General features: G+C 37.4%; 1 protein-coding gene across 9 annotated transcripts in view; it reads right to left on the reverse strand.

Moving 5' to 3' along the window:
• Positions 1 to 3,321: 3,321 nt before the first annotated feature.
• RAPGEF6 (Rap guanine nucleotide exchange factor 6) overlaps positions 3,322 to 24,982 on the reverse strand; it is a 217,024-nt gene continuing 195,363 nt past the window's right edge. For 6 of the 9 annotated variants that reach the window (XM_040241778.1, XM_040241776.1, XM_040241777.1 and 3 more), the window contains 7 exons: positions 21,977 to 22,197; positions 20,223 to 20,414; positions 17,527 to 17,664; positions 11,888 to 12,116; positions 9,902 to 10,407; positions 7,370 to 7,660; positions 3,322 to 6,696 (listed from right to left, as the gene is read on the reverse strand). In XM_040241778.1, the coding sequence (XP_040097712.1) occupies positions 6,671 to 6,696; positions 7,370 to 7,660; positions 9,902 to 10,407; positions 11,888 to 12,116; positions 17,527 to 17,664; positions 20,223 to 20,414; positions 21,977 to 22,197 (1,603 nt within the window). In that variant the 3' untranslated portion in view covers positions 3,322 to 6,670. Of the gene's footprint in view, positions 6,697 to 7,369; positions 7,661 to 9,901; positions 10,408 to 11,887; positions 12,117 to 12,999; positions 14,728 to 17,526; positions 17,665 to 20,222; positions 20,415 to 21,976; positions 22,198 to 24,982 lie in introns of those variants that run through there. The other 3 variants (XM_040241780.1, XM_040241781.1, XM_040241783.1) reach the window with 3 other exon arrangements.

The following is a 24,982-nucleotide window of genomic DNA, read 5'->3' on the forward strand; positions in this document are numbered from 1 at the left end:
TCATCACAGCACTGTTTATAACAGCCAGGATATGGAAGCAACCAAGATGTCCATCAGCCAATGAATGGTAAGAAAGCTGTGGTACATATACACAATGGAGTATTACTCAGCCATTAAAAAGAATACATTTGAATCAGTTCTAATGACGTGGATGAAACTGGAGCCTATTATACAGAGTGAAGTAAGCCAGAAAGAAAAACACCAATAACATATATATGGAATTTAGAAAGAGGCTCTCTAGTTCTTCACTTTCTGCCATAAGGGTGGTGGTATCTGCATATTTGAAGTTATTGATATTTCTCCTGGCAATCTTGATTCCAGCTTGTGCTTCCTCCAGCCCAGAGTTTCTCATGATGTACTCTGCATAGAAGTTAAATATGCAGGGTGACAATATACAGCCTTGACGTACTCCTTTTCCTATTTGGAACCAGTCTGTTGTTCTATGTCCAGTTCTAACTGTTGCTTCTTGACCTGCATATAGGTTTCTCAAGAGGCAGGTCAGGTGGTCTGGTATTCCCACCTCTTTCAGAATTTTCCACATTTTATTGTGATCCACACAGTCAAAGGCTTTGGCATAGTCAATAAAGCAGAAATAGATGTTTTTCTGGAACTCTTGCTTTTTCCACGATCCAGCGGATGTTGGCAATTTGATCTCTGGTTTCTCTGCCTTTTCTAAAACCAGCTTGAAGATCCGATCATCTGCCACCAAACTTTAAACAGGAGGCAGCATGGCTAATACTTCCCTCATCATTAATTCCAAACTTATGCAGAGCTTTTCATTATAAGACTAAGCACTTTTTAATGTTTATTGGACAGTCTTGCCTCTTAATGAAGTGCTTATTTTTTTTACCCATTTTTTTTTTTTTAAATTTGGGTGCTCTTTTTCCTGTTAGTACTTTCTTATGAGAATCTTAAGAAACCCCTACTGTCGCTGAGATTTTGTTAGCAGTACCAGTGTTACTTCTTTTCTAAGACAGTGCCATCAGGACAAGTTTTCTCAATGGAAAAGCTTTTAAATGATACTCAACTTCTTTAGTAGTTATGGGACTACTGAATTTTCCTTATTATGGTGTTGCTAAGTTTTGTTTTCCTATGTTTATTTCATCCACATTTTATTCAAACTGTCTGTCTTTCTAATGACAATAATGTTTTGTTTCTAACATTGGCCAAGAGTTTAGAAATTTTATCAGTCTTACTGCTTTGCTGGTCCTTTTTTTTTTTTTGTCATGTTACATATTTCACTAATTGCTGCTATTATTATTTTTCCATCTATTTGAATTTAATTTGCTATTATTCTGGTTTCTGGAGGTTTCGCTAATTCATTTTTAGCCTTTCTGCTTTTCTAATATGTGCACTTTAATGCTACACTGTTCCCTTTAATCACATCCAAAAGGTTGTGACTTGATATTCCTATTTTCATTTGGTTCAAAATAATTTCTACTTTCTCCTGGTTATTGGGAGGTATATCCTCTTTAACTTTCAAATTTTGTCATTTTTGTTACCAATTTCCCATTAATTCTGCTGCAGAGAGCCTTCTCTATGAGAATCCAATTCTTTGAAATTTGTTAATAGTTTCTTTATGGCCTAATGGATAGTCAGCTTTGATAAATGCTCCATCATCACCTCAAAGTAATTATCCTTACACTTTTTTGGGGGGAGGGTGGGGGAAGACTGTGTCTGCTCTCATTTATTTAGAGAGCTGTATTAAAATTTTATTATTTTTATATTAAAATTTTAAATATGAACTTCTGCTTCTGATCAGTATGGAGAAATTAGCACTTTATTTTCCTCCCTAAAACAAAAAACTAGACAAAATATATAAAACAAAGCCACAGCCACTTAAGACCCTTGACACAAGGCACTAAAGCACGTAATCCTTCAGCACATAAGCCCTCCATGGCCCCAGCTCACTGCCTGTAGAGAATTTCCAGAATATAGAAAATTCAAAAGAATCTAAAAGCTGTTATCAATAAATGAATTGAGCAAGTCATTATAAAACAACTGTATTTCACTACATTAGCAACAAATAAAAAAAGACCTAGAGACACCTCACAAAAGACAGTATCCAAATGGCCAATAAATTTGAAAAGATGCTTATTAGCATTACTAGTAATTATGGAAATTAAAGTTAAAACCACATAAAGATACCAGTACATACTTACCAGAACTCGTGAAAGCAGAAAGATAAAAAATATTAAGCGTGGCAAGCATGATAGCAAATGTCCCTTCCGTAAACACTTGGAAACACAACAGGCTGACCAGCCAATTGGAAAGGAAGCCTCTGGGCCTCTCTTACCTTTGTTTAACAAATGCTTCTTGAAGGCAGTGAGATGGGGTGGTTCAGACAAAACCAGTAGCATCCATTAGTTTTCTAGGGTGGCCATTAACACAATACCAAAAGCTGAGTGGTTAAAACAACAGGCCAGAAGACCAACAGCAAGGTGTTGGCTGCGTGGCACTTCCTCTGAGGCTCCAAGGAGGGATCTCTTCCTAGTTTCCCCTCCTTCCTGGTGACTGTAGGCATTCTTCCACCAGCGGCCACAACTCTCTGCAGGCTTCAAGGTGTCTTCTCCTCTGTGTTACCTTCCTTTGCCTCTCTAAGGACAGAGGTGACAGGTCAACAGAAATTATGCAAGTGGAGTTCTTGAAAAGCTGTTTTGCTAATAAAAGGGACACACGTTTGCACCTTTCCAGCAAATCCTTTCTTCTTGAAACACTTGGTGGCGTCCTCAGGTGTCTCAATAGCATGCAGAATCTCTGTACCAGCCCGACAGAGTCCGCTGGCCGACTCTTCTAAAAGAAAAACAAGCTCCAATAGGGTTTAAGCCACTGATAAAGTTTGTCTGTAGTTGAATACACTTTTTAAAACCATATTTGGCTGCATCAGGTCTCAGCTGCACCATGTAGGCTCTGGTTGCAGGGCATGAACTCTCTAGTTGTGGCACGTGCGCTTCAGTTGCTGTGGCCCTCGGGCTCTGGGTCACAGGAGCTGAGCAGCTGTGGTGCGTGGGGTCAGTTGCCCCCTAGCATGTGGGATCTCAGTTCCCTGACCAGGGGTCAAACCTGTGTCCCCTGCACTGCAAGGTGGATTCCCAACCACCGGACCACTTGGGAAGTTCCTGAACACACTTTTAAAAAACTAAACAACAGCTAGGTGTCTGACAGATACAATAATGTCAACTGTAATTGGACAATTCCAATTTCTCTGGAGACTAAAAACAAAAAAATGCCTTCATACCAAGGCAGGTCCCAGACTGGTCCTCTTGAGCGACTGGGTGTAATTACCTGACCGGCTCCCACACATTAGCAATAACATGCAGAGACGATTGATTAGATTCTTTATTGATTCCACCAATGTATTAGTAGATATGATAATAAATGGTACTTTTACATTCTCTTAACCAAAAATATAACAAATATTTACACTCAATAAAAATACAAAAAGCATACAGAGGCACTGTCTTTCTAAAAGACATAAGTTTAAGAGGTATCAAAAAATAGGAGACAAACATTGCTTGTTACAGGATACTTTACAATCACTGAATTGTGCAGTATAATTGCTATTTGATTATTATGACTGTGCAGTTTTGTCTTTTGCTGATAAGCTCAAGTTTCAATTTTAAAAGGTCAAGTACAACTGCATTCTGTGTATCAAAAGTAAAGAAGCCTTTAAAAAGCACAACAAAAATTAAAGATGAACTGGGGTTCAAGTTTGAATCTGAAAATGTACTTTAACACTTTTGAAGATTTATCCCTCTGCTCTAGCCTTTATGGTAATACTAAAGGGATACATCTATTTTAATATCACATGTTTCAGAAACATATATCAGAATAACAATCAGTTTTAAATATACAAGGAAACTCTCCCCCTCTTCTTGAAGGGGAGAGAACACTTTATAAAACTTAGGTTTGGATATCTCCATGATTACTGTCATATTTCAAGCCTGGGAGATTTTCAAGGTGGTTATGCAGACTTATCACCCTCACAAAAAATCATTTAAAGGTTTTTCTCTCCCCAAATATCATACTGAAAGTAATCATTTGGAGAAAGTAATAATCTATTAAATTACAATAAACTTTTATGGAAGTACATATTGGAGTTATTAATTCTCTGTATCTTTCATTATGAAGAGTTTTTTGTTGTTGAAATTCATTTGGCAAAAGCTGCAGCTTCAGTGTTCCTGGCTGATTCAGAGTTGTGGTGCGATGAGGGCACAAGCCTCTTTAGTGCGCCTATAAATTCATAACAGAAAAGCAAAAACGAATGGGGACTTAGAACTGGAACAAGTACAGGTTGAGGCTTCTCTTGTTCTAGTCCTGTGACAAACTAAGAGAAGGCAGGAATGTGCCTGATATCAAAACATAAACATCAAAATGCCATGACGTTTTTAAGGGATACATACATATCAAACTACAAAGCATTTGGCTAGTTCCTGATCAATGTGATCAGCTGATCCAAACACTCAGTTCAAGCTACAGGAAAACAAAGGCAGCTACAAGGTGCAAGTCCAAAACCACAAGCCTCTGACTCTGTGCAAGATGATTATCGATAACATTAAAGACAACAATTTGAAAGACCTGTTAAAAAAACAGATACTGTGCAAACAGCACATTTTTCTGGGGAGTGGATACAAAATGGCGAGAATAAATAACCAAACTTGAAAAAGATGGTTATAGCAAAAATATCTCTCACTTTCTTTGTTTTGTTCTGGACATGAAAATAATATTGTGTAAACCAGTGAAAGAAAAATTTATGATCAAAGGACCATTGTTTATAGATCACACCTTTACAGTGTGACTTTCAAACTATTATTAGATTTTTTGATCCAGGTTACTTTCCATTTCAATGGGCCAAGATAGCTATGGAGCCAACTAGCCTCATTCTAACATACCTTAAATTTCTAAGGCTTAAGTTTCTGATTTACAATTTTTTGCCCATGGGAATTTTTCAGACACGTGATCTTTCCTAAGAGGAAGAAACTGTCATTTTGATAGAAAAGATGGACTACTGCCATTTACCAGGTGGAACTGATTTATGATTTTAAAATAAAGGAAATAGGAGGATGATGGAAGAGAGAGCTAGGAAAAAAATTGAGAACAAACTTTTCAAAAGGAAGTCATAAGACAACTAAATCCTATAGATTCGCATATAGACAACCACTCAGAAGTAAACCCATTTTTGGCTGCAAGTTGATCCGGGTGGTGTGCATTAACGGCTTTGGCTTTTGTTTTTTGGTAGTCAAAGAAGTTTATTAAACTTTCATTTGCCTTTATACTAAAAAACAAATGAAAATATTTAAACTGAACACATAGAAAACATTATACTTAATTTTTTAAAATGTTGGAAAGTCTGCCTCATCCAGTAAACAATTACTGAAATTTTAATTAAATATTTAAGAGTGCCATGCCCAGAGATACATTTTATATACATATATATATATATATATCTCCTTCCTCTCAAGGCCTGAAGTGAGAACCAAGAAATAATCATTTCCATAATTCTAGCTCCTCTTTCCCCCACAAAATTTTCAACCAATCATTGACTCTGGCATGCTGAGCTTTTATCTACAGTCAACTGGGAGCTACCGTGTTGATAAGATTGAAAACAGCCTGGTGCTTTGAGATGGGGGTGCGGTGGGGAATGCTGCAGAACACTTAGCACAAAGCTAAATTGATCTTCATGATTACACTGCCAACGATAACACATCCATTAAGAACGAACTCCATATCTGAGTTGTAAAAAATTTTAGTTACAGGTTTCTACAGAGTGGAACTGTCTAGAACTGAGTTTCCATTTACTGAATTTACACTTACAGTTAGATAGAGCATGACGTTCACTTCAGAAAGAATTTCTATATGTGTTACATAAGATAAAAATTTCATTCTTTGGAAATTAGGATTGCTACACACCCCATCATACCCCCTTCCTTTTCCCAAAAGGCTGCTGACTCTGTGGTAGCTTCATTTGGCTTTCCAAATCCTGACCAGCAGATGGCAGTATTTTTCCTTCCTAACATCTCAACAGCAAAAGGATTCCTGTTCCATTCAAACAGACCCACATTGCATTGGTGCTATACATGATTACATATAGTCAAAGGTATTATCATCCTGTAAAGATGGCTTCTGTTTGGTCAGATCAGAGACAGTTTTATGGCCTCAAACATGAACATCAGTTAACAAGAGCTCCCAAATACAAAGAAAACCAGAAAACTTCAAATAATAAGTTACTTTTCAAATACATAAAAATATCCTTGGCATTGGCAGACATTTTGAATTTGTCTGTTAACCCAAGCTATGGCTGGAAAATACTACAACTCTACTATCTTAAAAATAATGTGTTAAAGGAAAATCTATAGCGATATATATATGGGGAGGACTCAAGTTTGAATTTGTTCTAGTAACTGTGGTCCCAAGGCAGATCTGGTGTGCAAAGCGGAGACTGGTATCCAGGCACAACATCCATAGCTGAGGAAACTATGCATCTGCAGGGATTAAATGAAAGGAAGCATGATTCAGGCTCTCTCTGCTCAGAGTACAGGGAACAAAACCTCTGGGTCAGCAGCAGGAGCAGCGTGCTATGGGCTGGCAACGGCCTGCAGAATCACAAGATGGTTCTGCCCACTCCTTCTTCTAGGACTTTCAGTAGACTTCAACCAGGTCAATACAAAGGCTACACTGCTGAAACCTGTTCATTTTCTGAAAACAACAGAAACACAGTTAAGTGGTAGATCCACATATTAATAAAGATCAACTAGCAATCTAGTTATCTTTTAGAAAATTAGTCAATTTCAACAAAGAAATCTTCTCAAATATCCCATCAGAGGCGAGATTTTACTTTAATGACGTTTTTGAGTTCCGACCACACTGAAGACTGACAATCAACTGGAATTCCAAAGTGCTTTGTAACCACTTTATTACTGCACTGTTTAAAAGGATAAAATTCATTTATTGCCAACTTTGTCAAGTCAGTCAAGTTTTGCTAATAAGAGGAACTCTATCAAACAGCATGACTTCAGATAATTTGACGTTGTGATACTTGGAGTTTCAAGTGCCCGAGCATTAATATATAATACAACTCCACCAATGTCATGTGTCTTTTAAAATTATCCCTTTTGGCTGAGCTGCCATCTGAAATATAAGAGCACTCCACTTGAGCTGGAAAAAGGGTACCTACCGGGCACAGAGAAACAACAAGCTTGTTCTCTCCGTTTACAAAAACACACCATCATATTTAGGCTTTTCTCTTTTTTTAAACAGATTTCTAAAGCAGTGAAGAAGATATTTCTGATTACATGAAATACCAGAGTAAAGATCATTCAAAGTGTTAACCAGTTTATTTAAGAGCCATTAGGGTAGTTTGTCAACATACCATCTGCTTCGCTATCTGCATCAGTCACATCTGGTTTATGCCTCTGAGGCTGAATTACAATCTTCGATGGAACACAGGCCACAGGGCTGCTACTGAGAGAAGCTGGCGGCAGTCTAGAGAGGCTGTCATGCACCATCTTTGACCTCTGCACCGCCACACTATACTCTGGAGGTTTTAGGTGGAGGTGGGGTCCTTCCTTTAGGTCCGCTAAAGAAATCCCCATGTATCCTGGAGGAGTGGGAGGTGGCTCCCTATACCTATCCTCCTTCTTGGGTGAGGTGACACAGTACACTGGCATGAAAAATAAGCAATGGAAACGTTAATGAAAAACAGAAGAAATGAAAATAAAAAACACAAAACTTATTACAATGATAAAACAGAACTTAAAAAACTGACAAAATGAATATATTTGAACACAATGGCAGTAGATTAAAAACTTTTTAATAAGCTTAATACACCTGATACTTAAATGTGTTTAAAATACATAAATTACACTGGGTTTCACAAACATTAAACAGTGAGACAGTTGAAGGCGATGACCCTGACGACAAACTTCTTCCTTTCACAGGTCGGCTTGCAAATCACAGAGGTGTGTGCCAGACTCCTCAGGACACCAGCCCCAAAGGGGAGTCAGAAACACTTACGAATTCATCCTGAATATCTAAAGTGCATTAAATGGGGAGATGTTCAGAGAAATGACATTTAGGCCCTCTACTTAAGTGCTATTTTTCCCTTTCTCTGACATGAAACACTTTCCTGGCACTCCAGGGTAGATAAGTTGTCATTGCTGGCATATAAATAACTTTAGAGAGGAACTAATTCCTTCTAGGACCTTATTCCTAACCTCTGCTTTGTGCTTAAGTGAAGAAGAAAAACCATAATTTTAGGAAATCTACTTTAAGTTAACTTTTTCTGATTTTCTCAGTGGGCATTAAAAATAATAGTGACTTAAAATCTTTTCCCCTACATTTGTACACCCTCAGTCTAAAGCAAAGCTTCAAAAAGCACCAAAAATAGGTTAAACAGGAAGGTTTCATGAAATTAAGACCAATCCACAAGACTCATAGGACCAGTAACTCTGAATGTCTTGTTATCAGTAACTTTTAAAATACAAACACTATCTATATATGGGGAAAGAAATGGCTGCCCACTCCAGTATTCTTGCCTGGAAAATTCCAAGGATAGTGAAGCCTGGTGAAGAGTCGAAAATAACTGAGTGACTAACACAAATCTATATGCAATAAGAAGAGACTAAATTCAAAAGGATCATTAAAATCCTCCCTTCAGAGAATCAAGTTTGTCCATGCTGAAATTTCTACAACTCTACCAGTAAAATCTGCAGATAATATCAAAGTCAGAAGGATTTCCATTCCCATCTGAGGAGAATGGAGTGAGAGGGTAGAGAGGTTGTTAAGAGAACACAAGCATGAGGAACATTAAGAGATTTGCCCAGAGTCAACTAGAAATGAACAAAAACAAAAGAACACAAAAAAACATTTTAAATCTATTTTCCCAAATGGATAAGAGAAAGATTTTACATCCATGCACACACATGCTTGCATATCAGTATAGTGGTTTCCTAAAAGGCTTTAATAAAGGAAAAAAACCCTTGGAAAAATGAATGAACTAAAAAACCCAATGTATAATGAAATGAGCAAAAAATATGCTATAAAAACCATGTCTTTTACATTTAGTAATTTAAATTGATACCATGAATATGATATAAAAGTAAGAGTTGATTATAATATTGATTCAAAACAGTCACTTCACACAAAAGAAAACCAGGTGCTATTATGTCCCAGGACTTACATAACTCAAGAAAGAAAGGAAAAAATGTATTTGATAGGCAAATACTAAAAGAATATACCAAGAAAGCTGTGTGCAGTTACAACAGAATCCATAAGAGAAGTTGGCACACGTGTAATATGCACTAGGCAGGTATAATGAAAAATGTTTTGGACTTCTTTGCTTTTTTGGCCACGCTGCACAGCATGTGCGATCTAAATTCCCTGACCAGGGACGGAAACTGTGGTGCTTGCAGTGGAAGCTCAGAGTCTTAACCACTAGACTGCCAGAGAAGTCCCTGCTTCAGACTTCTTTTTCACACATTTTCCCCCACCTGTAATACCAAAAAGTTTTATCAGATTCAAAGCTTCTAACCATGTATGCAAAGCAAGAGGGGTTCAAACAATTTAAGAGGTAGCAAAGAGAATAATCCCTTTATTACTACTGCATAGTAATGTAATATTTCTTAAGGAAACCAAAAAGATCCCCAAAGCAAAACCAGACATATAAACCTGTCTCCCTAATTAAATTACTTCACGTCACCCTTTTCATTTTATATGGCTTGACTATCTGCCCCAAAGCCCTTGAGAAATCATGAACTTTTTGAAAATAATTTGCATATGGAGGGAGGAAAGAGAGATTAGAATAAGAGAAAGGAATTTTGCAAGAATAAAGTTCTGGGCCAAGGTCACGGTTTACCACTTAAATTCTAACCACCACACATATGACAAAGAACACATAACTTACCAATCAAGCCCTTTTCTGTACTTGAAGTAACAGTTTTATAAACTGGATCGATGCCCTCTTTGTGGTCCAAGCCTTCAGATGATTCAGCTGGGGTGTTCTCCAGCACTCTCCGTTTAACTGTCCCATAGTTTGGTTCATATGTGTCAGACAGAGAACTAGAGGAAGCCCAACTCTGTCTCATCTGATTAGTCTCTAGGCTTCCTTTACACTGACCACAAGTTCGAGAGTAGCCTTTGGGACAGCTGTAGTGCTCACAGTCAGTGGGTTCAACTTCAGCTATGGGACCATCCAAATGGGTAGGTCGGTAAGAGTTCAAAAACTCCCAGCCTTTGGGGTTTGGAAGACTTTGGAAGTTGTCATGGGAACTGCTTGAGCAGGAAGTCCAACTTCCACGACCACTATCAGCTGTTTCTATAATGATGTGCTCATGAGAAATCTCTTCACTGCTCACAGAAGATGAGACAGCTAAACTCTTGTTGATTAGAGATGGCTTTGAGAGTGTCCACCTAATATCAGAGACACACAATTAAAAGTAATTTACTGGCTTAAAGGAAAAACTGCCTTCTATCAACTGCCTACAAGAGACTACAGAACACAGATCAAGTCCTTAATGCCCACATGACCTTGTGAAAAAAATGTCAATGTAATCAATCATCACTGAACTTCTACTGGCTTAATGTTTATACTTAGCTAGAAACTCAAATACTTAGCAAGGTTTCCTCAGCATTCTTCTTGAATAAAATTAAGTATACATTTTCATTCTGGGTCACACAATGCTAGATTCTCTCTATGCACACAGAATTAAGAATTTCAATCACAGGAACCATGTTTTATTTTTCAGCATTCTCTGAGGTACCAAGTAAACAGCAACGTCCCCAATTACCTACTACTGAATGAGTTCTATCATTTCTAGCAAGGGTTCTCAAACTTACATTCATGGGCCAAATCCAGTCAAGACTGTTTTATTATGGTCTTGGGCAAAGCATGGGTTTCTTGTTTTTTTTTTTTTTTTTTTTTACATTTTTAAACAGTTTAAACAAAACAGAACAAAATACTCCAAAGATTTTGAGACAGGGACTGTCTGCAGTCTGCAAAGCCTAAAATTTGTCCTCCTTTAAATGGGCCTTTACCCGCTCATCCCGGATAAGGTTTGTAAAGTCCTGATATGTGGTACAGAGGATAGACCAGGATCTGCAAAGTGGAGTCCAGGGGTAAATCTGGGCCTCAATACCTGCTTTTGCATATAAAGTTTTACTGGGACACAGTAAAACTGTTTGTTTACAAACTGTCAAAGGCTATTGTGATCCAACAAGAGCAAGGTTGAGCAACTGCAACAGAGACCTTACCACCTGCTACGTCTAATGTATTTACTAACTTTTACAGAAAAAGTTTGCCGATTCCTTGTCTAGAGAACCACAGTTTAGAAACCTTTACAAATATGATAACGCTTTACTATTTAAAGTATACCAGATTTAACAATATCAATTTACAGTCGACTTTCTCAATGCCTTCTGAAGACTTCCATTGTTTGATTCGAAATAGAAATTTAGACTTCACTTTTTTTGGGGGGGTTGCCTTTTCATAGCTGGTACTTCTTATGCTCCAAATCACACTTCGCAATAACAGGGATCAAGGACTAGTCCTACTCTCCCAATCTGTCCACAGTGTGTATAGCACTTTGAGGGTACTTCCCATTACACACTCTGTTTTCGAGCAGTCTCTAACCTTACAGCCAGAATGCAAGACACTTCCCACATACCAATAGCATCTTCACGTGGAATTCTTGTGGAACAAAAAGACAGGTAAGTTATGTGATTTTGATAACACTTAAAAAATCACACATCTTTCAAAACAGTACTTATTTTCATATAAGTATATATAAGATATCCCCTTTGGTGCGGGCGTCCATGGTCAAATTAGGGAGCACTACTTGCTGTGGCCACTTGGCTTGAGTTTAGTGATGTGAACACAGGCAAGGATGTTTACCCAGGGCCAAGCTGACTATGGTCTCCTATCCCTGAGGAGTGCTCTGTCTTTTCCAACGCTCCAGTGGATTCAAGGACTGCGGCAGCCTGGGAGGAACATCGTTCATCCTGTAGAGCTGTAGACATGGAGTCAACAGAACAATTGCTCACAATGCTGGACCGTGAAGAAATCTCACTGTGGCTGGAGTCAGACAAGTTGTCAGATTTAGCTGATGGTATAAGTGTATAACCTGAATGAGAGAAGACAACTGATCAGACTACAGAACAACTGAACTGGAGTGGGGAGGGTCAGGGAGAGGATTAAAAAAATATAAAAAAGAACAAAAACATAAAGTGAGTATCAGTGTCAATTTCCATCTATGCAGAAGCAATGGTGCCAATCTTCTACCCATGTTCCCTTACATATCCATTCACCTACCTAACTTCATGGCACAATCTAATTCAAAATTCAAGAAACAGAACATTAAAACACAGTATTACTGAGAAAACTAGTTCAAAGGTAAATCTGCCCCTGGCTCTCACAGAGCTACAAGCATTTAATAGAATAAGAGGCATTAAATATATTACAGAACATTAGAAAGAAGACATCCTGAACGTCTCAGCTTCTTCTTAACTCTATGTCCCCTCCCCTATGATTAACATAAATATTTCAAGGCCTGACTTAAGTGTTCAAAACACCACCTTGGGCTGGGGGTACGTAAGGGGAGTTAGGACCCAAGGGAAATAATTTGTTTTTTCAAACTGCAAATACTTACCCTAGATACTTTGCTTTAGTCACCTAAGAAGTCTTGCCCAAGCTGAAAGCCACTTGTTTTAGTATTTGTAAAGAAATTGTTTTAGATTTGTATTTACTCTTATACCTAGTTTCCTTTTTCTTCACCAATTTAGCAGAGTATTAAACAGCTGAACTGACAGATTTAGAGAAACGCATCATGAAAAAAAAACAGCATCTACCTGTTTTAATTAGTTCTATGACTTACTGCACAGCAGATATAACTAGAGAGATTTTCTTTAGCGTTTTCTGGAATGAAGGGGTGAAGATGGAGTAAAGTAGAAGGATCCAAAGTCAAATCTGCAGTGTGATACTTAATGTACTCAAGTCATCTGTGTTGGTAATTGTTAGAAAAGTGCCTGTTGTTGTGAAGTAAAAGAAAATGCTGTAGTAATCCCAGCAAGGAGTAGGTCGCAAAAAAGTAAGCAATTATCTTCTGGTTCACTATGAGAATGAGGTTCTGTTAGATGCATGACCTTTGGGTCCATTCCTAGAAACCTCAAAAACTATAGCCTCTATACTCACACATAGTTCAACAACCAAAAAATGTGTTAATCAATAACCTAATTAAGTAGTTTCATTAACTATTTCAAAAAAGAAAAATTAAGACTCAGAAAATACGTGACCTATATATTTGGCTTTGTGCCAGGCACAGGACAAGCCAAGACAAGCCAATCATTTGACTCTTCCCCAGTTCTCTGATCATGGGATCACTGCTATTCCTCAGTGTCCCTCATGAAGTGATGGGTCAATTTCCAAGAGGACCAAGAAAATGGATGTGGTAAATTAAAAACAAAATTAAAAAATTCTTCCTCAAAAGAAAAAGTCACTATTCTTTTATCCTGGGGCACAGACTTGCTTTACTGTTTTAAAAATAATTTCATTCCTATGTCTGTTAGATCAGTATTTCTCAAATATAATTAATTTTAAAACTCATCTGGAAGGCTTATTAAAATACACATTCTTGGGCCAACTTCTAGCAATTCAAATTTATGAGGTCTGCAGTGGGACATAGTAACTGTATTTTTTTAAAACAAGTCTCCCATATATTTTTTAACTTGCCAGATTAGACTATCTCCTCCTCCTCTGACCAGAGTGTATATGAAAAGTGGATGATTAAAACAAAAAGTTTACGTGGACAAGATATTATATAGTTTCTTGCCTTCCAAACACTTCTCTTTAGCTTATAATGTAGTTGCAGTAATAAGAAAGCAACACACTTATGTAAGGCAAAGGTTTTGATCAGATCATTACCAGGGTTTTAATGTAAAAGTAAATACTGGTTCCTAAAAAGCCTCCTTTACTTGCTGCACTCACAGACCCAGCTGTTACCAATAGAAAATAAAGCCAACCACAGAAAACGAGAGTATTAAGTTTACTAACATTAGCAAAATAACATACATACAAATAAGGCACTTTAAATGAATACGATTTGGTTGCTGGAGGATACTAATCCATAAAATGCTCAGAGAAAATATTTTAGTAGGTTGGCTGCCTCAGCCTTGTTTGACAAATGACTTAATTTAAGCTACATTTACATTAATAAATGAAAACAAATTTCACACTAAAATTAAGTAAAGAACTTCATCAGAGTGTCTTCCTCCTTTTAGACGTGAATCGCGTATAGAAGCAGTTTAAAGTGTTACTGTTGCCTCGGCTATTTGAATTGAAGATGTCACTCCCTTTCTCATCTTTGATGTTGCTCCCAACATCCTTCTCTTTCTCACAGCTTTCTGTAGCTTGATTGTGATCTGTGTCCTCTTTTCTGCTGTTGGCTAGTCTCTCCCTTGAAAGAGTTCTTTCCCTAAATCTTCTAAACGGGGATGTCATTCTTTTTCTGGCTGTGTTCTCACAGCTTGTCCTGTCTCTATTCTCCTCAGTGGCCTTCTCGGTCCTGTCTGTCCTTTTGGCTGTGCTCCTGGTAATCTGAAGGATTTTCTTTTGCAAGTAAACCCCACCTATTCCGGGGCAGCTCTGGCCACTGATGTTGGTGCTGGACTCACGGGGAGGGGATGAGGAAGACCCTGAGAGGCGCAGCAGGATGCTGTGATCAGATAGGATACTGCCAACTGGAGGGAGAGATGCAAAAACCCTGTCATGGTCAATTAATTCTTTCCAATTAATCACAATTTACCTGGTTTATATAACATTTTACTATCAAAGAATTTTAACATCTTGACAATATCTGAAAAATTAAAGTTTAGCAACATACTTTTACTACATGGAGTCTCTACTACATAGCATAAATAAGACACAACACAGGAGAAAGTTTACCTTGATTAGAATAAGCTAGTAATAAAAAAATGCTGACAGTAACCCAAGCTGCTAAAATCATAAGCTAAAATATGACAAGAGTACCCAATAACCATAAATATTTCTTGAAACTATGTCTAGAATTTCCAGGCAGATTCTACTAACGAAAATCAGACAGGACTTCATCAGAGTCTCTTTCTTCTTTTAGACTTGAATCGTGTATAGAAGCAAAAATCAGACAAGATATATAAACAGGACATACAATATATGTATTTATAAAGCACAATGTCCGATTCAATTTTCTCTCCAAGGTGGAGAGGTTCTCTGCCTTAAGCATCAGGGAAGATAAAGGTTAAGGCCTCTTGACGTCTCACTTTTTCAATTCTTTGTTTAAATTCTCCTGTTAGAAATCATGAGTGTAGGCCTTTTCTTTTTAGTTGAAAAAAAAATTTGGCTTATTTTCTCAATTGTTAGAAAACAAAGAACTATTTCAAAGTATAGCAAGAACCAAGAACAGATTCTAATAACATACTTTTAGTTTAATGGCATTTTTGTTCAATCACTGACCACTGGCAAAAATCTGTCTATGGAAATAAACCACCAGAAATAGTTTTGAAGAAAAGACTTTCTTCAGATTTCTAAGACTTTTAAACATCACTATGTTTCTCACAAATCTATAAATATCATGGTCACAAATCTATAAATATCATGATCAATTGTTGGCCACCCACTGAAAGACACAACAGAGAGAAGCCTTCTCTATTCCAGTGGTTAAAATGGATTTCTGTTGGGAATAAAAGCAGTGGGGAAATTCCTGTTCTTGACCTCTTCCCTCAAGTCACACTGATGCATAAAACACCAAATCCAATTCAACTAGTTTCCTGGTTAGAGAACTGTCTATAATGAGACCACTGGAGGGTGTAAAGGTGCTCCTGAAAGAGCATTAAAAGCATACAAACATTGTTCATCTGGACCATGTGTGTGAATAAGGCACTGTTTCCAGCCCCAATCCTTGGGACCTGATTACCCACTCGATACTGCCTGGAGAATTCCTTGGACAGAGGAGCCTGACAGGTTGCAGTCCATGGGGTTGCAAAAAGTCAGACACGACTGAGTGACGAGTGCTTTCACACACATACAAGGGATACTCTGGCCAGGAAACACACACAACACAAGAGGAAAGAGATCTGTGTACTTTCCTAAATCATATTCAAGCTACATACAACAGGAACAGAAAACTGTGCTTTATAAACACATCTATTATGAATACTTTTATATGTCCTATGTGATTTTTTACTAAGTTTTTCTTAGTAAAATCTGAAAGAAAATTCTAGCCAGTCTCAGCTATGTGAAGAAGGTCAGTAATGGAGTTATATTGCCCTGGTGTGGCAGCAGTGATAAAGAAGAAAAATTCCAATTTACTAAACACCCACCATCTATCAGGCATTACAGGTATTATTTCATTTAAACCTTAAATAAGGTCCCTAAAATAGGTGGTCCCTATCCCATCTTGCAGACAGAAGACCTGACCTTATAAATCTGTTGTTTCTAGTAACACAGCTATGACCGGGGACAGAGTCAGGAATCAAACTAAGGTCTGACATCACTGTACCACACTGCTGTCACAGAGGTAGCAAAAATAAAAAAAAACCCTCAAAAGTGAAAGGAAACTTAGAACACAGGAGCTAAGGAAAGCTCTGCAAATTTTCCTTCCTGCTAGAATTCATAAGCTTATCCTCCCTCTGACCATGTACTATTTTGTACTGTGATTATTCAAAGATGTAAATCTTTTACATCTGTAAAATTCCCACAAGTCATGTTCATGCATATACACTAAATCCAATTCAACTAGTTTCCGGTTAAGGAAACTAAGGAGTCTTTTCACCGGGGTACACAGAGAATGTGGAGGGGCCAGTGGAAGAAACATACACATTATTTAGAACGCTACATTTGGAGCTGGTGTGAAATGGCATCTTGCATTCATACTACCCAGGCTAGTCAGAAAAAAAAAAAAGAGCAAAGCCTCAGTCTGAATTATGAAAATATAGGTAAATAAACAAGAGAAATTTCACTTTTTTTTTAACTCAAGAGGTTCTATATTAGTATAAATGTAAAAATCCACAAGGGTACTGTACAGATTATTGTAAATTTTGATTAATAAAAAGGTAGCAGTAACACTCCATTAGAAAGAAAGGAATGTATTACCCTAAATATTAGTTTCATGTCCTAAATCTTGTAGATGGGTTATAAACAATTTCCTAAAGAAATTCTTACTTTGAAATACTTCATAGAATTATCTGAATTAATTGGTAATTTGAATAACAACATCAAGAATCTGCACAGACCAAAACAACTGACTTCTGCCTTCATTCTTATCTATGCTTGTCCTCTACCAAAGAAGGACCACACTTTGAATGCAGGAGTCCTAGCTCCATGCTGCAAAACACCTGGAAGCCATCGAAATAATGCAATCCAAAACATGAAAATTCAGGAGGTATTATGAGTTTCACTTTTCTTCACACTCTCTATAAATATTATCACCATAGACCAAAAGCAAACTGTGTGCCACACAGTGTTGTCTGGTGTTAACAAGGGCTCAAAGTGTTTTCCCTCACCTTTGCGGGGGGAACCTTGAGGAGACACAGGAGGGCTGGAATGTAAGGATGATGCCACAGAAATAGTATCTTCTGTGTGTTTCTTACCACCACTTCCTTCTTCAGCTGTTCCTAAAACTTTCTGAGGTAAACCTGTACCTAAAAATAAAATCAAAGAGGTGAATAAGCATCACTTCACAATTAAAATGTCTACAGTTGCCTAAATTACTACAGAACTAAAGCCACGATGCACAATGGCTAGTGTAGTCAACTGAAATGCGTACATGACAAACGGGGACTAAATGACCGCGTAATGGCACACAGAGATTCTCACCTCTAGGTCATTTGTTCAAATTCAGCCAGTCAGCACAGATCAGATTAGAATAGCTCTTTCTTTGCTTGTTGTGCGGCATAAGGGACATGGATTTAACAGTCTGGGTATAGTGTGCCACCCCCCACCACTGACACACGTGTTGGAAGTCTCAATAGAGAATGCATGGATTCAGACTCTTCCTTCCCCTCTAGAGGTGGCCTCTCCAAGTCAGGGCGAGGCACGTGGCAGGGGCAGCGGAGGGATGTTGGCACTGTCACTACCTGTGGTGCATCTGTGCTGTGGGGATACAGAAGAAGCTGCAGGGCTGCCAGTCCAGCCCTTTTCAAGAGCACTAAATTCACACTACAGGAGAGAAGTAGACAACAGAAAGAATCATGAATTTATAGGAAAAGAGTATGGAGCCTACTGGAAACATTCCTGCAAAGTTCTGTCATCACTCTTGTCCAACAGCTGGTCCTTTTTGGCACAGGTCAAACTTACCAATGTTTCCACTGTTGAACCCGTAAAGAAAGCCCAACTCTGATGAGTACCCAGCATAGTAACAAGCACTCCTTTAATACTGAAAAAATTTAAAACTTGGTATACTCACACTACTCTTAGTGAAGTGCCATTTTAACATATTTATCATATAACTAATAGGCATATTACAGGAAGAAGGAAGATGGCTACCTGGTACAAATTATTCTGCCTCTCAGGTGATGACATCCAAGTAAGAAATCAGAATTAGACTATTCTCATTTCTCATTCTCATCACCAAATCAACTTCACCCATTCTGCATCCAATTTTCTCTTCATATCCACAGTCACCAAACTAGATCAGGTTTTGGTCAACTTCCCATTGCTACATCAGCTTTCCACTCAGACTCCCCATCTCCAATCTCACACCCCTTTCCTACTATAGACCTCCTCAAACATAAACTGGACCAGACCCTGCCTTGCCCAAACTGCTTCCTATAGGTATCTATTGACAACTTTCCTTCAGCATGTCATGTTCTAATTTTGGCATGTCTATGACTTGACTTCTCTTCATCCTGGGACACTGTTTGTTTAGTACAGTGTTAAAAGTAAGGACTTTGAGCCAGTTAACCTGAGCTCAACTTCCAGTTCCATCTCTTACTGAGGATGCTTTAAGTTATTTCGATCTTCTATGGAATGAGAGTATTCTTTATCTTTAGAGTTCTTAAGATTTAATGAACATATATACATAAAATAGTAAAAGCACTTGGAACTGTGTCTGGCATTCAGTAAGTGTTCTCTAAGTGTTAGCATTAATTATTATTGTCCCTCAACACTCTGCAGCTTTGTACTCAGAGTAAACCACCTGTAGCTGATTCTTCCTCTGCCTGAAGCAACTTCTCTGGAATTTTTGCCTAATTACCTCCTTCCTAAGCTAAGCTAAGTCACTTCAGTTGTGTCCAACTCTGTGCGACCCCATAGATGGCAGCCCACCAGGCTCCCCTGTCCCTGGGATTCTCCAGGCAAGAACACTAGAGTGGGCTGCCATTTCCTTCTCCTCCTTCCTAGTCAACCTTTAATACTCTCCTTAGGTGTTACCTCCAAAAAGTCTTCTCTGGAGCACCGTCTTACCTCTCTCAACTCTTAAGGGCCTGCTCTCTTTTGTTCTTTTCTATGCTCTATAGATGCTCCTGCAGTAATAGTGGACACATCACATATACTGAAGTTATCTATTAATGTCAATGTCTTTACCACCAGACTGAAAATCTGGCAAAGGAAGGGGAATTCCTTATTTACCTTTGGATTTCAAAGCAAAATCAAGTTAAATTCTCAAGGTTCTACTGAGTATATTCTATGTATAATGCATGGGCTAAATAATAATGCTGGGAACCAAATGTAATCTAGCTTTCCACCTGAAAGCTAAAATAGTGATACTGCTAAAACAAGTAATGAAAGTAATTTGGACAACATCTCGTGGTCCAACAGAGGAAAAAAGAGCGTGGCCTATACTTTGTGTATTTTACCCTTGCTTCTTTCTTGTTTCCTAGCTAGGTTTTCATAAGTGGTCATTAATGAAAAACCAACATACAGGCTTTTTTTTGTTTTAAAGAAACAGGCAATTTCATTCTCATAGGTTGCATTTTCATTAGATAACTGAGTATATATACCTCTAAATACAGTAAGCCCTTGGTACTCCAGTAAAAATAAGTTTTTGGTTGATATTATAGGAACTCCCACATCAACATTTAAAATATGCATGCAGTCATCAAAGACTTATAGGCAAAATGAAGCATTTCTTGACTCATGAGTGCTGCTTATACTACACAAACCATGATAGCAGATCTCCAAAGCATTTATAATTACTTTCCAATCTAACTCGCCTGGAAATTTCAGTTAAATGAATGCAGTATTAACTGTGTATACTCACTCAATGTGGCAGGGTCTTTTCCTTGGCCCTTCTTCCTGATAGGGTGCAAATTTACAGCTGGCACCTGAAGCACCTGGCTTACTCTGTGGGGCTGATGCAAATGAGCTTTAGTTGTTTGGCCAGCTGACCTCAATGGCACCGGAGACATTTCTGATGACTTCATTGATTTTTTCTCATTTAAATTCTTGGTCACTAATAGGAGAGAGTAACAAAAACATACCTCTGTACTTTATAAGGCCAAGTTATGTGGGATGTTTTCGTGGAGTGGCTCCTAAACTTGGGCATGTGTGCACCAAAGCCCTGAAGCACTTGAGACCCAAGCAGTTAACATCTTCTCATTTATACTGTTGAAATGCTCTCTTCACTCTATCAATTCTAGCATGCCTTCAAGCCATTCTCCATACATCAGCATGATGACCCTTCCATCATGAAAATCTGATCTGATAATGCTACTTTCCTTCTACAAATGCCCTGCACAAACCTTCAGATGACTTGCCACTGCTCACAGGATAAAGACAAATCCTTAAAGCAAGGTCTATTAGACCCTGCATGATCCAGCTTCCACAATAACCCACACTCTGTTCTCAAGACATCCTGTATCCTTCCTTCATAGCACTGATAATTATAATACAATTATCTGTGCAATTAATCAATCGATGCCTCTTCCCTCCACAAGGCTATAACTAACAAGGTTGTAAGGATGGTATATGTTTACAACTGTATGCCTGTGTGTTCAGTGATACAAACAGATGTTCAATAAGTAGGTACTGAATAAGTGAAATTATTTCAACAGCTATACACAGGAATACCAAATTTGCTACAAGTGTTCAAGATATTGTTTTTATAACAACATTTACTGAATGGCTCATTACCCTACATTTGAAAGTTACCTGTGAATCTGAATTTTAAAAACAATACTTAGTTGTATTTCTGTTTTATCTTTTTTACTCTACTGACATACTTGTCCTGTTACTATGCAAATACTATACCATTTATCAATCTCAGGGTCAACTCATGATGACTGCCATTTTCATTAACTAGGAACATGGAAATAGAAAATCTAAACCTACCCGCCCCCTATATTCTGTCAACACTTAAATCAATTTCTATGCATTATATTGGGATTTTTACTGGCGTTAACATTTAATCACATATCCAGATAAGTAATACTCATAACAGATGTACAGTCTTTGATTTCTTCTTTCACAACTCATAATGTCTTGCACCCAGAGATACAGGCATTCTACTGTTTGTACTTAATTTAAAAAATTGAGTATTGAGAATAGGATCTATTTTGTTCATTACATTTTCTATTCATAAAGAACATCAGAAAAGCTCAGATTTTTCTTGTTTTTACCTTACGTACTGATACCTAAAATTTACTGTATTTTTTCAGTTGGTAATATCTGTAAAATTCTTAGCAAAGGGGAAATTTTCACTTATTTTACTCTTCATTTAGGGATGAAAGTAAGAACATTCTCAAAGAGAAGGACTCCTCTATAATGTTTCGGTCTCTGAGATTTTATAATGCTTTTCAAAGAACTCTATTTAGAGTCCATTTCCTGCAGAGAGAACTCATCAGGAATGGATGAGAATTCAGTATCTGACTAACATGATAACATGATGCTTGAGGTATGTCAGTAAACTTTTGTGAGTGAAAGTTAATTTTCTTGGGACTTCAGCATAATACTAGAAAAATAAATTTCTATTTTGTTGTGCTGTTTAGTATCATGTAAGTGAAAACCTGTACTTACAGGTACCATATGCAGGCTCCCACTGCAATGACATCATCTGGAACTTCTCTTCATCTGTCTCCACATCCAGACTGGAAAGATACTGCTTCACTTTTCTTGCCATTTGGGCATCTTCATATAGCTTCTTGGCATTAAGCAGAGAGCTACGACGTGCCCTCTTTTTGTGACCACCTCCCTGAACATCCAGCATGTTTGAATTTGTGCTGCCTTGACTCAGTGACCTATAAGATGAAGATCACAATAATGGGCTATAAAGATGCGAATTAAGTATGGCAGACTGAAGATTAAAAGAATTCTGTTCTGTTAATGCGATTGCATGCTGATGCAAATGAGTTAAAAGATGAAAAGCATTAATGCAAAGTAATATGTCACACATGGCAATGTTCTGAGTTTTAAGATTCAGCAAAGTGAAGAACTCAAAAGGATAAGTTGACAATCCCCCACAAAGCAACAAATTCCATTAGACCTATGTTTGGTGCCTTCCAACCCCCAGGACAATTGTGACAAGTGAAAGCATTCCTTGGCCCTGTGGCCATCCATACTCTGAAGATATGTCAAGAGCCTAATTGAGTAAGTGCACCCTGAGCCAGATCTCTGCACCAGGGTTCTTCAGCACGGGAGTTTCTAGAGCAGCTCTGGTTGTATGTGCTGCTTTGGACGTGCTACTGCCATCATCATTTCTGTGTACAGCAGACCTACTCTGAGCACGCTCCAATGTTACCTGTAACCAGACTTTGGCCAAACTTTAAAGAGAACAACCAATAAGAAAAATAACACCAGTTACAGTCAAGTCAATATAGTCAGAGATCAGAAACAGCAGTAAAAAGCTATTCAATGTTTCCACTCACATATGAATTGGTGAGGCAACATGTGGCCTCTAGGGCTGGGGATATGGGATCTATCTTCTGTAGTGCCTCTAAATGTGATGGAACTACAAGCTGGGTAGGAATTACTACAATTCAAACAAGCTAATAAAGTTTCACATACAACTCTACTCTTTTCAGCAAGCTTTCTTCTATAATAACTATATCTAGAACCACTGGAAAACAGGAATTGCAATGCTATTTGTCCTTTGTAACAAAGATAGCAAACACAAGATTCTAGACGATTTTTATTTTAAAGGCAGTTGCCATTCTAAAATAATAAAGGTATCTATGGGTTTTCAAAGTTAGCCTCTCAATTACCCGAAGATATTAAAAATTGGACCACAATCATATAATCTGTTTTCTCTGTGTTCATATAGCCCATTTTAAAAACACACTAAAATCCTAATATTTTCACTTCAGATTAAGTGAAATAAAGCTGTAAAAAAATGTTATTTTTCTTTCACAATTTTAAGTTCTTTAAAAGACTGTGTCTTACAGTGGATGGAAACTTGGAATTGTTACTGGTCAGGCAGAAACTGTGACATGTCTGTTGCTACTTACACAGCAGAAATTTCAAAATTTGCAGAATAGTTTGGAAAAAATCCAATAGCATTAGTGAATACTCCCTTACCCTTCAGGAACCAAAGGATTATAAGGCTGTAGTGACTCTGAAGTTCAACAACATTCCTGAATCAAGTGTCAAAAGGAAGCCAGCCCTGAATATTTGCAAAGCCAGCCTAAGAGCCCAGCATCAGCAGCTTTTTGTTCTTTCACGGCTTGTTTAAAGAAACGTGGCATCACCTATGGCTCTGATGGCACAAAAGGCAACACTGTGCGCGGGAAAACCCCAGAAACTAACAACTCTAAACGTGATTCACAAGATTCATATTCTAAACAGCAAAAAGTTTTAGAAAGACCTAAGCCAATTTAATTTGCTTAATTTTTCCTTTTTATTAATGCAAAAAGGTGCTATGTGACAAAAATACACACCTAATTTATATAAGAACTCTTAACAAGTAAAAAATTCTCAGTATTAAGAAGGCACTGCAGTAATTTTTCTTAGTGGTACATAAAATAGTAGTGGTCCTGACAACTGATGTTGTCTTAGATTCAAAGAAATGCAGTAAAATCAATTCCCAATATTTAAGTACAAATTTTAATACAAATATTTAATAATTTTACCTAAGTTGATATAAAAAGGTGCCTAGAAATCTAGGATACAGACAAAATTTCAATAAATGAAACACTGTGATAAATGACAAAGAAATGTCTTTTAATCTACTTTCAAAATGCTTTGATAGAAAAAAGAAAATGTCCAGTGTCTGCAAACACCATATAATGCAATCAAATTTTGAATGAATAGTGAGTGTGTTACACAAGTCATTGAAACACCCCAAATACCCACTAAGATACAGTGTCCAAGTATTCTTCTTCATCATAATGTTAGGAATCAATTTCTGTTTTCAATGAGAAGAACCAGAAAGACCAAGACATAAATGTACAGTATAGAAGAAAACACACGAGAAACACACAGAGAAGGGAAGAAGAAAGTAGAAGAAAATTCAAGTTTACCAAGCTTCAACAGAAAACAAAAGACCACAAATAGGACAAGACTCAAAGTGGCTCACAAAAAATCCTTCATATATGTATTATAAAAGCATCTAACTTTACGATTCACTGTAATCTTAAAATAGCACATTCTTATTTAATCCATTCATCCACAAAACCCATCTTTTCCTTCAAATGAAATTGAAAAGACTAGATATATGACTTATAAGATACCGAACTAGTTATGACAGATCTGTAAGCGGAGATCTGAAACTACTTGAAAAACAAAAGGTGTCATTTTCTGAATCTATTTCATTTTAAAGAGGTAAGGGAGCCTTTAATTAAAAGTGGTAGGAATTTAAAATAAAATTCTATCAATGCTGTATATCTCATAGTATTAGTGGATCTGAGAAATTAAAATAATCCTCTATTTCAATTATTTTACTATCTCAATTCTACAATATAGTTTGGATAAAGGCTATAGCTGATGGAAAACGTACCCTTTATAAACAACTTTCTTATCCATTTTAATTCACTTAAATATTTATTTTTATAAATATGGCATGTGAATAAAATGGTGTGGACTCTGGAA

This window comes from Oryx dammah, unplaced genomic scaffold, assembly GCF_014754425.2.
Source record: "Oryx dammah isolate SB20612 unplaced genomic scaffold, SCBI_Odam_1.1 HiC_scaffold_5, whole genome shotgun sequence".
Taxonomy (NCBI): domain Eukaryota; kingdom Metazoa; phylum Chordata; class Mammalia; order Artiodactyla; family Bovidae; genus Oryx; species Oryx dammah.